Here is a 17,311-nt window from a genome sequence, read left to right on the forward strand (position 1 = left end):
GAGCCTGCGGCCAGGAGGGGGGTCCTCCTGCGGCTCTGGCCCCCCTGAGTCCCCTCCCCCCACAGAGGCCCAGGAGGACGAGATCACAGAGAACCTGGTAAACATCCAGCAGATGCAGAAGACGCAGGTGAAGTGCCGCAAGGTGAGCAGAGAGGGTGGGGCCCTGTGTGAGTTGGGGACATGGGAATCCCTGCCGGCCTCCACTGTCATAACGGAGCCAGAAGGACTGGGTTCAAATCTCAGCTCTGCCGCTTAGCTGCGGTGTGACTGTGGTCAAGTCACTTCACCTCTCTGGGCCTCAGTTTCCTCCTCCGCATAATGGGTGTGACACAGTATCCCTACCTGAAGGAGCAGCTGCATGACCTGCATGCTAAACACTTTGAGGGCAGCCTGACATGTCATCAGTGCTAAACAAGGGTCACTTTTCACCATTAGCGTTATGACCATGGTTGCCTCACACACACTTCCCACCCCTTGGCCTCAGGTCCTGACCAAGATGAAGCAGCAGGGATATGAGACATCCAACTGGCCGGAGACTGAGGAGATGCCACCAGGAGGCAGTGGCTCCTGGAGGGATGACCTCCAAAAGGAGCTGAGTGACATATGGTGATGCCCTGCTCCCACTCTAATCTCTGACTCCTGACCTTCATCTGCCTTGCCCTCCCACCAATCAGATCAAGCAGCGACTACCGAAACCTGGAACCCACCTGAGTCCAGGCCTCCCTCCACCCTTGACCCCTGGTCCCCACCATGGGCCGCCCTGCCCCAGCCCTGAGCGGTCGGGAGTCCCCCAGGGCCCCCAGCTCCCCATCTCCCCACAGGTCCGCCGTGCACATGCTGCAGAACTGCTTCGATGGCTTCACTATGTCCTCAGGGGGCCGCCCCAGGGCCTTGAACCTCCAGGGTGAGGGGGGATGAGGCGCAGTCTGGGGTGTGGGGGGGTCATTCTCCAGTTTCACACATGGAGGTCATGTTCAGAGGCTATATTTGGGGGTCACATCTGTTGGGGCTTTTTCTAGGGTCCCATTAAGGATATCTATCCTGGGATCACTCAAGGTCACTGGGATCTTTTTAAAGGATCCGTGGGGTAAAATTCAAGGGTCACTGAGGTCATACTTTGGTCTCACTTTGGGTCACATTCAAGTGACATAGGGGACACTGGCCCTTGATCATGATGCCACTCAAGGGTCACATTCAGGGTTTGTGGGTAAAAGGCCAGAATTGCACCTGTCGCTCTTGCAGGCTACAAGGGGCACCGAGGCCTGAGCCCTTTGCTCCCCTCCTGGGACTCGGACTCAGACTCAGACCAGGACCCTTCCCAGCCATCATTCAGCAAGGGCCACTCCTTCCCATCTGGTATGGAACCTCCCCTGCCCTACCCCACACTTCCTCTCCTGGCCTGCCCTCCAGTGCCACAGTATGGACCCTCGAAGCTCCCAACCTGGGCATCTGCTCCCTGATTTCCAGCCCTGGGGTCCTCTGGACCAAGCTGGACCCTGACCCACTCTCTCTCCACAGCCTGAGCAGCCGGGACTGCTCTCCTTGAAGACCCCTCCAGAGAGAAAATAAACTAGCCAAGACCCTCTTCCATCTGTGGACTGTTGCTCCTGCTGCCTCCTGTGCCTGAGAATGACCACCCCCACACCCAGTTTACTTTCCAGTATTGGGGAGGGTGTGGGGACCCCAGAGGCGGTTCAGGATGTGTAGACTTAGGGTCAGGGGACAGTGTGAGGCCAAATTTAATATATAACAAGGTCAGGGGTCAGTCTGTCCAGATATGAGTATCCAGACAGGCTCTTTCACACTAGCCACCAGAGCTCCTTTCTGGGGGGCCCTGGTGCTCTAGTCTACTGCCCCAAAGGGGAAACTGAGGCACGGGGAGGGAGGGTCCGAGGTCCAGGGTCACGCTCTCACCCGGCCTTCCTCTTCCCTTCAGCGCCCCCACCGCCTAGTTCTCCCTCAACCTGCATCCTTCATTCCCTCCCAAATTTGTCTTAACACTCTCCGGGGCCCCCAAGAGCAACAGAGGCTCCGCCCCAGACCATGCTAATGAGACGCCGCGAGTCTCCGCCCCACGGGGTTATGCAAATGAGACGCCCGCAGGCCCCGCCCCTCTCCCCTTCCCTGAGTCTGCGCGGCGCTGCCGGGCCGACGGCGTCTCCCATCTCTGTGTCAGCCCGCGGGGCCTGCCGTCCGTCCGTTCGTCCTGCCACCCGGGTGACGTCTAAGCGGAGCGGGGGCTCAGACCGTGACAGCCTCGAGCCGGTGAGGGAGAGGGACTTGGGGCGCTCCCGGCACCCCCTCTCGCGGGCAGACACCCTCGGTCTGTCTGTCCCGCCAGGGTTCAGCTCCTGCGGTTCGGGTCCCCTGTGGGTCCGGCGCAGGGAGGGGGAGGGGAGTCAGTGAGCTGGGGCTTGAGAACCGGGCTTGGGGAGGGAAGCGTGGAGAGGGGCCCCGGGCCAGAGAAATCAAGCGGCGGTGGTGAGGGTGACTGTAATTGTGTGGTTGTCATTTTGTGTCAATGTGTGGTTGTATAACTGTAATTGTGTGGCTTTGGGGATGCCTGTGTGGTCTGTGTGGTGTGTGTGTGACTCTCCTGTGGCTGTCATTGTGTGGCTGTCATCATGGGTGTCACTCCGAGGGTGTGTGTGGCTGTGTGGGGCTGTCTTGGTGTCTGTATGGTTGTGTGCATATGACTGCCATTGTGGGTTCCTTCTGATGATGTGTGGGGGCCCATTTTTATATCTCAGTGTGTGGCTGTGATCATGCGCCTTTCTCGTGTGGCTTGGTGTGCAAATCCGTGTCATGGTCCATGTATGTGCCCTTGTGTGGCCATGTGGCTGAGCTTGTGGATGACATCGTCTCTCCAATGAGTGTCAGTGTGGATGAGAGACTGTTAATGTGTGTGGCTGTCTCGGAGTGCCTGGTAATTGGGGGTGTGACGCCACCGTGACCGGTTTGTGACCCCCATTGTGTGTGGTGACTCTTTTTGATGTAACTCTCAAGTGTGTTGGCAGCCCTGAGGCTGTCCCTGGTGATGGTGAAGTGAGTCCTTGTGTGGGGCTGTATGTGGGGCTGTGAAGTGTATGAAGGACCTTCTCTTGTGTCCCTGTGACTGTGTGTGTTTGTGGGGGGGAGTTGTTTGATCTGTGTGGGTGTTTGTGACAGGCCGTGTGCACACTGTGCCATGTGTGTGAGTGTACAGTTGTGTGTAGTGGGTGTTGGGCACCTGTCTGAATGAGCAGGCCTGTCTTGTTCAGCACAAGCAAAGTGCCTGGAACACAGCAGGCACTGGATCCTTTTTGGTGGGATGGACAAACACTGTACTGTGTGTGTGTGTGTGTGTGTGTGCGTGTGCATATGTTTGTGTGTGTGGTGTGGAGTTTGGGACAGAGGCTGTGGCTGAATTGTGTACTCTAAGGGTGCCAGCATGTGTGATTGTGTCTCTGGAAGGGTGAGGGGCCGTGGCCACATGGGCATCTGAGATCTCTGGTGACCCTCACCCCACATGTCACACTGCAGAGCAAGCTGCGTGGATGGGGCACTGGACCCAGAGTGCCTACCCTCACCTTCCTGGGCTCAGTTTCCACATCTGTGCAATGGGGTTGACCATCCCTGCCCTGCTGGCCGCCAGGAGCGGCTGTGAGTCTGTGGGTGTGGCGGAGGCCTGTGGGAAGCCATAGGGCCCTTTCACAGGTGAGGTCAGCCTGGGAGAATGGGTCGAGCAGGTGTGGCCCTGTTGGCCCCTCAGTGCTGGGGACTGAGGTTAGACTGGGGGGAGAGGGGGCTTGTTGGGAGAAGACAGCCCTCTCATGATACAGAGAGGCAGACAGGCTGGGAGGAGGGGGAGAGGGGGTGGCAGCTGGGATAGAAGGAGGGCCTGGCCATCAGCCCGAACCAGTCAGGCGCAGCCCATGGGGACAGGAGAGAGAGGCCCCTGTGGGCCATGGGGGAAGGGACTCAGAGGAGAAACCTGGTGGGGGTGGGGGACACAGAGCATGGGGTCTCTTATAAAGCACATGGGGAAAAAGGATGGGGTCTCCTAAAAGCCAGTGGGAGTGAAGATGCTTCTAAATGGGCCCTTCTCTGTGGGGGAGGGGTCCATTAAGCTGGAGAAGTCTCTTCCAAAGGCTGAAGGGAGGTGACCTGTATGCTAAGGAGGAGAGACCCTCCTAAAAGGCATGGGATCCGAATCTCCTATGTGGGCTGTGGGGGGAGAAGACCACTACAGAATCTCTAGGATCCCCGGCAGAGGATGAGTGAGCTGGTTGTGCAGGGCAGGCCTCCCATGGGCAGGATCCTGGATATTCAGAGTCATGGCCAGAAGGCTTAGTGGGTGGAGCCAGGGCTCCTTTGTAGTAGTTCTGGGGCCTGGGGGGGGGGTGGATCATGGTGTGGCCAGAGGACTCTACGCAGCCAGGTGAGCAGAGCCTCCCCCTAGGCCCCACCCTGGCCGTCCCATTCCCTCCCCACCTCCACAGGCCCGGCCTTCACCATGGCAGGAGGGAGACCTCAGTCGAAGAGGAGTTTCTCCATCATTCCCTGCTTTGTCTTCGTGGAGGTGAGGAACCCAGTAACTCCCCCCGCTGCCCGTTCGCCCCCCAGACTCACTCCCAGACCCTCAGCGGGGAGGAGGCGCGTTCAGAAGTGACACTCCCGGCGTTCCAAGCCTGCTCTACCTACCCTTACCGCAGAGCTCTGGGTACCTCCCATACCCCCTTGAGCCACAGTTCCCTATGCTGTCAAATAGGTGTAATCAGAGTCCCTTTCTCCTAGGGCAGTTACAAAGGTAAGATGTATTAATTCACGGGAGGGGTTTAGTATGATTCCTGTCTCCAGTAAGGGTTGTACTTCTGGGAGCTGCTAGCACTTCTACTAGTAGCATTATCTTTCCCCCTGTTGGTCTGTGCCCCCCCCCACTTGCCCCTGCTGACCCCTCTCTCTGAGCCCTGGCCAGTCCTCACTCGCTCTCCCCCATCCTATCTCCTCTCTTTTCCATTTTACTAGTCCCTTCTTTTTCTCCTCCCCTCTCCTCCCCTTCAGTCTTCTCTTTCTGTCTCTGTGTCTCCCAGGCCCAGACCATTCCCAGCTTCTGTCTCTCTCACCCTTTGTATCTCCCTCAGTCTTGATCTCTCCGTCTCTCCTCCCCATCTCAGTCTCTCTCCATCTCTGTGTCTCTCACCACGGCCCCAGCTTGGACCTGACCCTGTCTCTTCTCTCTCTGTCCCCCTCCCATTACTGGGTGGCAGTCAGTGCTCTTGGGCATCGTGGTCCTGCTTGCTTACCGCCTGGAGTTCACGGACACCTTCCCCGTACACACCCAGGGGTTCTTCTGCTATGACAGCACCTACGCCAAGCCTTACCCGGGGCCCGAGGCTGCCAGCCGAGCACCTCCTGCACTCATCTATGCCCTGGTCACTGCTGGGCCCACCCTCACGGTGAGACTGGGGGTAGCCTTGATCAGACCCAGGCGGCAGGAGGGCCAGGTGGAGGTGGGTGAAGGGTTGGATTTGAAGGGCAGGAAGACCCTGCCTTGATCTTGCCCACAGATCCTGCTGGGGGAGCTGGCGCGTGCCTTTTTCCCTGCACCGCCCTCAGCCATCCCCATCATCGGGGAGAGCACCATCGTGTCTGGGGCCTGCTGCCGCTTCAGCCCCCCACTGCGGAGGCTGGTCCGCTTCCTGGGTGAGTGATGTGGCCAGAGGGTCAGCTATGCAAAGGAGATAAGGGCCAGATTCAGCCGTAATAGGGATTTTATGGGGAAGAGGCCCTAGAACTGCCATGACAGTGACCTCATGAGGCAAAGAGGGATGTAGCTAAGGCCAGGCACAACGGAGGTTCTAGGGACAATGGTGGGGCTTAAGCCAACCATGGTGGCAAGGGTGAGGGCCCCAGATCACTACAAGGAGAGTCTCAAGGCAGAAAAGGGGGACATAGGTCCAGGCCAAACACCAGCCCACCCCTCATCCCACTCCGAACAGGAAAATGAGACCCCGTGCAGTCCCAGCCACAGTTGGTGGCCATGGTGTAGGAGAAGGGCAGAGCTCATCCAAAGTGATGGTCCCTATGACAGAGGGCCAGAGATCTAGCTCTGGGTGATTGTTGATCCAGGGAAAAAGTGATCAACTCAATAACAGTGAGTCCAGGGCAGGCGTAAAGAGGCTCAGAAATGCCATCAGGATGGTCCTTGGGAGTTCGAGGTATGGGCCCAATCCTGATGTCCTGCTGTTAGGAGTCCCAGCCCAGCTATATTGGGATTCCAGGGGAGGACCCACTCCTGGCATGGTAGTAACCCAAAAGGGACAGAAGCAAGAGGCTCAGAGTACCGTCACGGCGGTCCCAAGGGGAGAGGACCTTGGCCCAGCAATAATGGGATATGGCTTTAGGGGGATCCTCAGCTGTGCTTTAATGATGGTCACAGGAACAAGGTGCCCAGATGAGCCATAGGGGCTCACAGGAGGAGGGCCCCTGGGGTATCAGGGGCCCAGCATGAATTCCCTCTCCCACCCCACCCCCAGGGGTCTACTCCTTCGGCCTCTTCACCACGACCATCTTCGCCAATGCGGGGCAGGTGGTGACCGGCAACCCGACGCCGCACTTCCTGTCGGTGTGCCGCCCCAACTACACGGCCCTGGGCTGCCCACCACCCTCGCCCGACAGGCCAGGGCCCGACCGCTTCGTCACCGACCAGGGTGCCTGTGCCGGCAGCCCCAGCCTCGTGGCCGCTGCGCGCCGTGCCTTCCCCTGCAAGGATGCCGCTCTTTGCGCCTATGCGGTCACCTACACAGCGGTGAGCCCCAGAATAGGGGCACAAAAGTGGGGGGCAGCCAGTGGGCAAGGAGGCCACTCTGGGCTGGAACCTCTGATTCCTTCCCAGGGTAAAGTCATGCCGCAGTGCTGCGACACTGTCCCTAGGGTGACCCCCCTCCTTGGCTGGCCCGATGCCCGCCTGGAGTCTGAGTTTATTGCTCTGTTCTTGACTGCCTCTTTGGGGTCTGGCCACGCCCCCTGGCCCAGGAATGCCAACCAATGGGACCAAAACACTGTTCCTGGAGCACTGCACTCCATTCCCTGCAGCCTAGCCATGTCCCCATGATGCTACAGGTCCCTAAATATTGGCTGGGAGACTGGGAGGGTGGGCTTTCAACTCGGTCTCCTATTGCCCGGGAGAGAGGACCCCTTCCCCACCCCCACCCCTGCTTTGTCCTTGCCCTTTCTAGATCTGGCCACGCCCCCGACTTGACCCACTGGGACTTCCTCTGTCCCCAGCTTTTCCTTGGTTCACACCTCCTGTTGCTTTGACTCCTTTTTCTGGAGTCCAGGACTAGTTTCTGTTCTTGGCAGTGGGTCCCTGGGGTTTGGGGATTCTACCTCCTGGAGTTCCTGGACCTGCCCCCTTGGGCCTTGACTCCACCCTCTGGTTCTGACACTGTGCGCTAACCTAGCAAGCATCTTTCCCGATCTGTGACTAGTCCTGGGGAGATCTGGGCCCCAGACTCTGTCCACTGCTTTTTTGGTGCCCTGGCCACGCCCCCATCCCTGCAAGGGACCGCTGGGAGTTTACGACTTCATCCTCGAACTCCTGTCCCCCTGGCTCTGTTCCCTGGAGCCCCTGGCCACAGCCTCCGGCCCAAGGCCATTCCCAGGGATTCTGGCCACGCCCTCTAGCCCGGAAGGCAATACCCACTTGGGTTCAGCAACTGTGCTGCCATGCGTCCCCTGACTGGTCTGGCTCCCACAGATGTACGTGACTCTCGTGTTCCGCGTGAAGGGCTCCCGCCTGGTCAAGCCCTCGCTCTGCCTGGCCCTGCTGTGCCCCGCCTTCCTGGTGGGCGTGGTCCGTGTGGCCGAGTACCGCAACCACTGGTCCGACGTGTTGGCGGGCTTCCTGACAGGCGCTGCCATCGCAACCTTTCTGGTGAGGCACCTTGCCATCCATTCCAGTATGGGAGACCCTCTATCAGCTCTCTGACCCAAGAAGCTGGACCACACGATAGTGAAGGGTGTGGACTCTGTGTGACCTTGGGCGAGTCCCTTAATCTTACCCTGCCTGGATGTTCTCATCTGTGAAATGGGATGACAGGACCGGGACCAGGGTAAGTAGAGTGAGGTCCTTGCTTTGAGTGCAGAATTTAAAGGGCCAGCAAGGCACTCAGGAATCAAGATAAACAATGTTTTAATGAGATATTTTTAAAAGCCAAAATTAATGCAAAAACACATAATGTCCAAAATATCAAAAACTTAAAAGACAGGATCAGATCCTGCCTTTGCACCACTTGGCTTTACTTGCCTCACCCTAGTCACGGCCCTGTGGAATAAATAATAATAGTACCTACCTCTTAGTAAGGTGGAAAGAACAATGCCTGGCACATAAACATACTGGAAAAATGTTAACTGAAAACCTGAGCCTCAGTTTCCTTACCTGAAAAATGGGGATGGTATTTACGCTACTCCCACATTATTAGCTTCAGGTCTCAACGTGCCCCTCTCACTCTGTCCCAGGTCACCTGTGTCGTACACAACTTCCAGAGCCGGCGGCCCTCTGGCCGAAGGCTCTCCCCCTGGGAGGACCTGGGCCAAGCCCCCACCATGGAAAGCCCCCTCGAAAAGTTAAGTGTGGCCCAGGTAAGGGGGGCCGGGGTCTGCTCCCGGCTGGAGAGGGTGGTGGGTGGAGGGGGACCAAGGAGGCAGGAAGTCAGGCAAGAGGTGGGGGTCTCCAGGCCATGGGGAGGTAGAGGGATTGCTTGTCTCTGTGAACCTAGGTCCTGGGGGACAGTCACACAAAATAGAAGGGTGTGTTATGGTTAATCCCAAAAACTCTAGTTGTCTTTTCCATCGGCTTTCTGCCTGATGAGCCCCTCATGGCTGTGGCCAGCGGGGCCCAGGGGGCCACTAGCCCCTTCCCTCTGCCTCTTTGTCTCAGGAACCCGAAGCCTGCAGGCCGCATTCGACACCGGCACGGCTCACCCCATCCAGTGAGTGTCGAGGGAGTGGGGGGATAACCGGGGGGACTTCCAGGTCGCAGTCACTGCCACAGAGGTCTCGCCTATGCTCTCGTGGCCCCCTCCCAAGCTTTCTGATCCCCTGACCTCTGACCCTGACCCCCAGAGTCGCAGAACTGTGCCCGCCGTGGCCACCTGATCCCCAGCTGCGTGTCCTCCAGGGCTCCAGCCATGTGTTCGTCGCCCCGTGTGCCCCGCCCTCGATTGAGGTCTGAGCCGACGCCCCTGCCCCTGCCCCTGCCCCTGCCAGCACCAACCCCCAGCCAGGGCCCCTCACCCTCCTCCCCTGGGCCTGGGGGGCCGGGTGGGGGTGGCGGACGTGGTCGGAAGTTGCTGCTGCCCACACCCCTGCTGCGGGACCTGTACACCCTTAGTGGACTCTATCCCTCCCCCTTCCACCGGGACAACTTCAGCCCTTACCTGTTTGCCAGCCGTGACCACCTGTTGTGAGGCCCCACCACCCTCCTAGAATCTGCCAGGTCCCCATTCCTTCCCTGCCACACGTGTGTGTGCGTGTGCCATGTGAGTGCCAAAGCCCTCTGTGCACAAACCAGCCAGGCCTAGGCATTAGAGGCTGGCTGGAAGGACATTTGAAGGGCCCCCTGCCTCTCTTGCCCTCTGAGACACCCAAGTGGGCATAACTGGGAGGTGGGCCCTTGCCCCTAGGTTTACTCTTTTAAGAGCCAAAACTTGACCCCATTGGCCATTGCTTAGCCAATGGGAGCCCCCAGTTCTAAAATTTCTACTTAAAAGGAGTTTACTCCAGCCGGTGGGAGCCTCCCCTCACGTCTTAGAATCCTCAGGCAAGAGGGTAACTCCAGTTAGCGTTCAGCGTCTGAACAACCAATAGGAGTCCTTGGTTTTCAGAATTTCTAGGATGGGTGGGTATGATTCCAGTCATTGGGGGACCGCCAATGTCTAAGTACGAGCAAAGGAGAAGAGGGAGATGGGGTCATCCTTTGTCATCGGGTCCTCTCTCAGATCCAGAGAATCCAGCTGGAGCATGGGGGGCAGGCTCCCCCATGGCAGGGTCCTTGGGGCACCCCTTCCTCTCTCAGCCCCTCCCCATGTGCAACCTCTCACTCAGTCCCTCCTAACTCCCAACTTATACAGGGCTTGCCCCAGTTTAGAGGTTTTGGGGTTCAGGGTGCTGTGTCTCCCCGTGTCTGTGCCCAGGTCGCCCCAAACCCTTCTTATTAGGGCTATGGGAAGGGACTTTTTTTTTTGCCTTGGAATCTGCCCTTGTTCTTTACACTGCCCCCCGCCCCGGGCCCCAGCCTCCTGCAAATGTGCCATCATGGGGGGGGGCACGGATGGAGCAGAGAGGGCTCCCCTGCCCCAGGCAGCCAAAGGCAGTGGGCAGAGGAGACACTGCCCCCCTTTCCTGCCCCCCCTTATCTTTAATAAAGACCTGTTTGTAACAGAAGTTTGGCCACCTGCCTTCCTCCTCCCCCAGGTGTTGGAGTGTGGAAGAATTTGATTGTTGGTATATAGGTAAGGTGAGACTGGGAGTGTGTTTATTGTCACAGTGGATCTGAGAGTGATTATGGAAAAGCAGTGTGGGGTCATTGAGCCAGCGACTTGGATCCTGGCTCAGCATCTCCTGGTTGCATAACCTCAGGAAAGTTAATTAACCTCTCTGTTGTATTGTTTCTTCATCTGTCAAATGCAGACAGCCCCCACAAGCTGCATGTAAGGCACACAAACACATGGTGAGGGGCCTCACATGACTGTCTCCTCCAGGCAGCTGGCCTGTTTCTGACTATGGCCAGGGTGCAAAGGACACAGGGAATAGGCCAAGGGCTCTAGAAGCCCCCATGCCAACCCCCTGGCTGCATGGATGGGAGCAAAGGTTCTGATTGTGACATTGTGCTGAGACCCAACCCTTGAGGACCCAGTGAAACCAGGAGGGTAGGAGGGGCATGGAGGCACAGACCTCCCCACAACCCACTGTGGCTCTGAAGGGCTTCAAACAGGCCATTCGGGGCATGGAGTCATTCAGGAATCAGGAAAGGGTTAACTGCTTTCCTCCCCCCCCCATTCTATTCATTCATTCATTCATTCATTCATTCATTCATTCAGCAAACACTGTGTATCACCTACTGTGTGTCAGATGCTGTGTAGTAGGCACAGGGGCTGTAGCAGTGAACAGAACGGACACAAATTTCTGCATCAGGGAGCTAACATTCTAATATGTGAGAGACAGACAACAAAATAAATAAGCTAGATACAGATTCACAATTCCAAATTCCAAAAAGGTCTGAAAACCAAAATTTTTTCATAACCCATTTGTGGCAAAACCTGGCCTTTACTGACATAAGGTTATTATAGCTTTTATTTATTGAACTTGATGTGAATATGCTTATGTTTCATTGCAGATAAAGGAAAGTGTTTGATTTTGAGATGCTATCCCAGGCCCCACTAGGGATGTTACGTGATACATAGTATTATACCATAGTACCTTTAAAAAAATTCTGAAAAATTCTGAATTTCAAACTCTAGGATCAAGGGTTTAGGTCAGGGTTTGGGATCTCTGATGTATTAGTTATTGATAAGTGATAGGAAAACATTCAAGCTAGAGAAGACAATGGGAGAACTTTGGGATGGGGACAGAGTTTGCAATTTAAAGAGGCATGAAAGGGGCACCTGGGTGGCGCAGTCGTTAAGCGTCTGCCTTCGGCTCAGGGCGTGATCCCGGTGTTCTGGGATCGAGCCCCAGATCAGGCTTCTCCGCTAGGAGCCTGCTTCTTCCTCTCCCACTCCCCCTGCTTGTGTTCCCTCTCTCGCTGGCTGTCTCTCTGTCAAATAAATAAAATCTTAAAAAAAATAAAGAGGCATGAAGGAGGGAGGAGAGAGTCATGTAAATATGGCGGGGGGAAGGAACGTTCGAGGCAGAGGGAACAGCAAGCATGAAAGCCCTGAGGTGGGAACCGGCCCGCTGTGTTCAGGAAACAGTGAGGCCTGTGCAGCTCAGGTGAGCCAGGGTGGAGGCCAATAGAGGGAGAGGAGGTGGGGTAGGTGGTGGGGCTGATTGTGGGCCGTGGGAAATGATATGGGAGCATGAGAAGGCTTACGCAGAGGAGGATAGAATCATGGAGCCCCCTTCTTCACCAAACAGAGCTCATATTTTCAGGGATCACACCCCTGAGAGCCATGGTTCCTTCTGTCCCACAGTTACCTCCACGCAGGCCAGGAAAGAAACAAAACTTCAGCACAGCGGACAGCATGCCAGCTAAGGCAGCTGGCGCTGTCCGCGGTCCTGAAATTAAGGGCTGGCCAAGAAAGGAGAAAGTGGGGGTTGCCAGACACAAAAAAGCATTTGGGCCTGCTAGAGAGGGTGGAGACAGCTGGCCTCGCCTTGTTCACACTCTCATCCCAGGATGGGTAATTTTAGGTAGAAAATCCAGACTGAAGTATACATACTTATTCAAAAGACTTCTCGATATGCCCCTGTAGGTCCCACAGAATCTCTAACTCAACTCAACCAAAATCGAGTTCTGGTTTATAATATAAGTCAGACCACAACCTTCCTCTGCTCAAACCCTCTTGTGTCTCCCCATGTATCCTGGTAGAAGCCAAAGTTCTCCCAGTGCCTCAGGGCCTTTGCACTTAAAGATGCCACCGCTCGGAATACTCTTCCCCCACACATCTACATGGTTCTTTCCCTCAGCAACTTCAAGCCTTTAATTGTCACCTTCTCAGTGAGGCCTGCCTCTGCCACCCTATTTCAAAATGCAAAAAGCAAACAACTGGTCATTCCAGCTTGCTTTTTTTTTGTTTTTTACCCCGCGCAAAATTTTTTTTGCATACACTTGTCATCCACTCACTATTTAAACTCTTCATTATGCTTAGTGGACATTATCTTCTCGGATGTCAGCTCCACAAGGACACAGACTTAGTTGTCTTTTTTTTTTTTTAAGATTTTTATTTATTTGTTTGAGAGAGAGAGCACGAGTGGGGGGAAAGGGCAAGGGAGAGGGAGAAGCAGACTCCTTGCTGAGTAGGGAGCCTGATGTGGGGCTCAATCTCAGGACCCCGAGATCAAGACCTGAGCCGAAGGCAGATGCTCAACCGACAGAGCCACCCAGGTGCCCCCTTAGTTGTCTTTTCACTGCTGAAGCCCTGGTTCCTAGAACAGTGCCTGGCACACAGTAGATGCTCAATAAAATTTTATTAAATGAATGAATTAATCACTTGGTGCTGAAAAATGAGGGAGAAGCACAGACTGACTCTGAGCTGTCCACTCCCCTGTCCCCTCACACTTTGGTCCTCCCTCCTCCTGGAAGCTTCTCTACAGTAAGGGTCCTTCCATCAGGACATGAAGACAGGCATCTGAGAAGTGAGAGAAAGAAGTACTGTGTGTACAAGAAATATGCCAAACATCTGCATCTCTGCCAACGTACTCAGTCTACATTTATGAGCACCTGCTGTGTTCTGGGTGCCATTCTAGAAGCTGAGGGCCGAGCAATGAACAAAAGTAAGAATCCCCCTGGTGAAGCTGACATTCTAGTGATGAGAGAGTCAATAAAGACATAACATTGGAAAATATAAGTTATTTGAAAAGAAATAAAGATGGATAAGCAGTTAGTGTAGGGGACCCACTTTTACACAGGTGATCGGGGAAAGCCTCTCAGAGTAGGTGATATTTGACCAAGACCTGAATGGAGTGGGAAAATGAGCCACAAAGATATTTGGGACCTGAGTGCTCTCAGCAAGGGAATATCGAGTACAGTGGGGCTGTGCTGGTTATGCTCCTGTGTATGTAACTGCACGACTATGTGACACTGGTGTCTCTACTGGGTGCTTGTGCATTTGGAGTGTTGCAAAGTGAGGTGAATCATGGTTTGTGCATCTGTTGGGGGGATTGAGATGGTGCGTTGGACAAGGAGTGTAACAGTGTGCTTCGTGTGTGTGTGTGTGTGTGTGTGTAGAAAGAGCAGCAGGCACATTAGCCGAAAGGAAATGTATCTATGTGTGTGCATGTGTGTGTGTGTGTAATAGCAATGGTATGGTTGTATCAGAGTGTGTTTAAGTGTGTGTGCAAGGCTAAGGGTGTGGGGAAGTAAATGTGGGAAAAAGTGTGCATGGGATGCTTTGTGTCACGACAGAAGAGGGCTGCGAACACGTGGGTGATGGGGGTTCTGGAAGCAGAATATATGCAGAGATGCCATGGGGTGTGTGTGTGTGTGTGTGTGTGTGTGTGTGTGTGTGTATGCGCGCGCACGTGTGTGCAGAGGGGTGTGGAGATGCCTGGCTGTGTGGGTGGGTGTATTGGGGGATTTGTGGATCTGTTTTCTGGCCCCAGAGAGAGAAAGCCCAGGAAATATCAGTTCCGCCCCGCCCCTGGGTCTCCTGGCAACAGCACCACATTGAAGTTACCAGGAGACAGAGTTGCCAGGGCGACAGGGGTGAGTGGCAGCTCTGGGGCGAAGTCTGGGTGAGGAGATCCAGCCAGCCATAACTTAACCACTCACCTTGTTTCTCCTCCTTTCCCAGTTTCTCATCAGTCCTATCTTCCTTTCTTCATTCATTCGTTTAACAAGCATATATTGAGAATTTGCAATGATCTAGTCACTGTTCTGGACGCTGGAGATACCTAAGTGAACCAGGCAAGGTCTCTGCCTTGGCTGTCCCTTAGCCTCCCACCCCCTGTGTCTTTGTCTCTCCTGCCACCTTCTTTGGTCTATGGTCATGCCCGTCTCCCTCATCCCAAGTAAAACCCAAGGAGCCCCCAGGCCAAAGAGGAAGCCAGGTGAGACTCCTCTTCTCACAGACCCTCAGAGACGGCTGCTGATGTTTTGCCCACGAATGTTCCCGAGGCTGCAGGCTGCAACGCGAGCTTGTGCCAATACTAAGGTGAAGAGAAAGAAGCACACAAGCTCCTCCATCACTCACCTTCTCAATTGTCATTGGGTGACATCAGCAGAAACACACAGACACATTCATCACAATATTCCTCTGCGATATCATGAGCTCCATTTTACAGGTGAGCAGACTGAGGCTAGACTTTAAGTAATGTGTCAGTGATTAGGGCCTGTTTCCTTCAACTCTCGACCCTTACATTTGTCTGATTAGCTGATTAGTTCACAATAATATTCGTGCTGCTTTCCTCAGCCGACTTGCGCAAAGTAAGGGGCTTTTCTCCCTCAAACCCCTCCATCCCCCTTCCCTCAAACTAAGTTATTTCCCCCTTCACCGGGGCAGGAGCTAGTAAAAGCCAATCTAACTTTGATGGCAGATCCATGAACCAATGGAGAAGCTAAGTGCATTGTAACCAATGAGACCTTGGCTTAGGCGGGATTAAGGGCAGGAACGGGGCGCTGATTGGACAGAAGTATGTTGCGAATGGCGGAGGCGCTGAGGCGGGCGCTAAACCTGGGCAGCTCGGCAGAGTCCGAGGAATACACAACTGAGGCTGGGCCGCCTTTGCTGCTGCTCGGCGGTCCAGGGTCTGGAAAGACGTCGCTGCTATTCACGGCGGCCCTGGAAGCGGCAGGAGAGGGCCGAGGTCCCATCCTCTTCCTGACCCAGAGGCCTCTTCAAAGCCTGCCCCGCGGGAGGGGAGCTGTGCTCGACCCCCTGCGGCTACAGGTAACCGAGGGGTGGGACCGAAGGAGGACTACTTAGTACCTGAGCGGATTGAGGATTGAGTGACAGGTAGACAGACCAATGGAGGGGACGAAGGAAGAGCGATTCGGAGCGGCCATTGTGGGGCGGAGTCATGAATGAGCGGTGGGGGGAGGGTGGGGACGGGACCTTAGGAACCGTTGTTACGATTGGGAAACCGTCCCCTGAGGGGGGCGGATTTAGCGAAAGGAGACGCCCCAAAGGGGTGGGTAAGAGGTGGGGCTAAACCAGTGTCTTGTTTGGACACCGGCTTTTCTTTCGGAGCCAATCAGGAGGTCCCACTAAGAACCTACCAGCGGGTTTTCCGTGGGAATATTGCCTTAGAGACCTGGCAAGAAAACCATACCTGCTCTCAGCTAATAGGGGAGTGATAAATGCAGGATAAAATAAGGGGGTGGGGGGGTGCCTGGCTGGTTCAGTTGGTAGAGCATGCGACTCTTGATCCCAGGTTTATAAGTTCGAGCCCTACCTTCGGTGTAAAGGTTACTTAAATATAAAATCTTTTTATATAAAAAAAGGGGTGGGTACAAATAGAAGAGTATTCAACCATTCTCAGCAGCTTCTCTCTGGAACCAGTTATCTGGGGCCTGAGAGCCTAGTGCTGGAAAGTGTACGGGGCAGGAAAACAGGTATAGCTGGGAGCTTGGCTTCCTGAGCTGAATCTGGTCTTTTCCTTTTTTCCTCTCTCTAGAAGATCCGCTTCCAGTACCCACCCTCAACCCATGAACTTCTTCAGCTTTTGTGCTCTGCCCATGAGGCCCGGGGCCCCGCCCCCTCCCTCCTGCTGCTGGATGGCCTGGAGGAGTACCTAGTGGGAGACTGGGGGCCCCAGGAAGTGGCCTACTTGGCTGCCCTGCTTCTAGACACAGCTGCCCACTTCAGCCACCAGATTGGGCCTGGCCATGGCTGTGGGCTCATTGTAGCCCTCCAGATTCAGGAGGAGGGAGACAGTGGGGATGCCCTGCAGCTGTCGCTGCTCCAGCGGTATTTCCCTGCCCAGTGCTGGCTGCAGGTGGATGCACAGGGCCCGGGACAGCACTGCCTCCGAGCCTGCCTGGATCCAGGCGGGCAGGGCCCTAGAGCAGAGTGGTGGGTGGCTTTCCAACCAGATGGAGAGATGACAGTCACCCCATGGCCTGCCCAGACTGGTAACCCCAGCTCAGATAAAGGTTCAAGTTCTGAAGGCCAGCCTTGAGTTTGGTGTGTGATAGCCTCTCTATGCCTCAGTTGCCCATGGCTGGAATACTTACTTCAGGAACATGTGCAGATTCAAAGACCTAAAGAATATAAAGTACTCTTTCTCTTTTGAAAAATAGTATCACCATGTACCGATTATGCCCAATCAACATATTGTTTTGCTCTTTTGAACTTTATAAAAAGTTTTATGATAAATGTAATCTTCTGAGACTTCCTTCTTCTCCCACCCAACATTGTTATTAAGCTTAGGCCAGGGGCACCTGGGTGGCTTAGTGGGTTAAGCATCTGACTTCAGCTCAGGTCATGATTTCTGGGTCCTGGGATTGAGCCCTGGGTGGGGCTCCCTGGCTGAGCAGGGAGTCTGCTTGTCGCTCTCCCTCTGCCCACCCCCCCCAGTCCTTTTCCCCTACTGCATATAATTCCATGGCTGACTATATGCCATTTTATTAATCAGATTGACTTATTTCCTGCTTATGAACATTCTT

The 17,311-nt window shown here is 55.0% G+C and overlaps 2 protein-coding genes across 7 annotated transcripts; both read left to right on the forward strand.

The window, feature by feature from the left end:
- The first annotated feature begins 1,487 nt into the window (after window positions 1-1,487).
- Window positions 1,488-10,417, forward strand: PLPPR2 (phospholipid phosphatase related 2). Of its 6 annotated transcripts, none has more exons than XM_019801898.2 (10): window positions 1,492-2,265; window positions 3,523-3,696; window positions 4,482-4,561; window positions 5,325-5,438; window positions 5,550-5,685; window positions 6,519-6,790; window positions 7,742-7,918; window positions 8,503-8,625; window positions 8,924-8,975; window positions 9,109-10,417. In XM_019801898.2, exons 3-10 carry the CDS (start codon window positions 4,496-4,498, stop codon window positions 9,450-9,452), a joined length of 1,284 nt encoding a protein of 427 aa, XP_019657457.1. In that variant the 5' UTR covers window positions 1,492-2,265; window positions 3,523-3,696; window positions 4,482-4,495; the 3' UTR covers window positions 9,453-10,417. The 6 variants fall into 6 exon arrangements, with proteins under 6 accessions (XP_034513701.1, XP_034513700.1, XP_019657457.1 ...); XM_019801895.2 differs by having other exon boundaries at window positions 1,493-2,265; window positions 5,250-5,438; XM_019801899.2 differs by having other exon boundaries at window positions 1,494-2,265; window positions 5,250-5,438; window positions 8,503-8,609; window positions 9,109-9,289.
- Window positions 10,418-15,325: 4,908 nt separating this feature from the next.
- Window positions 15,326-17,026, forward strand: SWSAP1 (SWIM-type zinc finger 7 associated protein 1). Its single transcript, XM_002921348.3, has 2 exons — window positions 15,326-15,593; window positions 16,321-17,026. Exons 1-2 carry the CDS (start codon window positions 15,339-15,341, stop codon window positions 16,822-16,824), a joined length of 759 nt encoding a protein of 252 aa, XP_002921394.2. The 5' UTR covers window positions 15,326-15,338; the 3' UTR covers window positions 16,825-17,026.
- Window positions 17,027-17,311: the final 285 nt, after the last annotated feature.

Source organism: Ailuropoda melanoleuca, chromosome 4, assembly GCF_002007445.2.
Source record: "Ailuropoda melanoleuca isolate Jingjing chromosome 4, ASM200744v2, whole genome shotgun sequence".
NCBI lineage: Eukaryota > Metazoa > Chordata > Mammalia > Carnivora > Ursidae > Ailuropoda > Ailuropoda melanoleuca.

What these genes read in the sequence shown, in the direction of transcription:
- SWSAP1 (XM_002921348.3), top strand. Translation starts at nt 15,339, where the DNA reads ATGTTGCGAATGGCGGAGGCGCTGAGGCGGGCGCTAAACCTGGGCAGC. An exon ending in TCGACCCCCTGCGGCTACAG is followed by an intron (nt 15,594 to 16,320) that starts GTAACCGAGGGG and finishes TCCTCTCTCTAG; the next exon opens with AAGATCCGCTTCCAGTACCC.
- PLPPR2 (XM_034657809.1), top strand. Translation starts at nt 4,496, where the DNA reads ATGGCAGGAGGGAGACCTCAGTCGAAGAGGAGTTTCTCCATCATTCCC. An exon ending in CCTGCTTTGTCTTCGTGGAG is followed by an intron (nt 4,562 to 5,249) that starts GTGAGGAACCCA and finishes ACTGGGTGGCAG; the next exon opens with TCAGTGCTCTTGGGCATCGT. An exon ending in ATGCGGTCACCTACACAGCG is followed by an intron (nt 6,791 to 7,741) that starts GTGAGCCCCAGA and finishes TGGCTCCCACAG; the next exon opens with ATGTACGTGACTCTCGTGTT.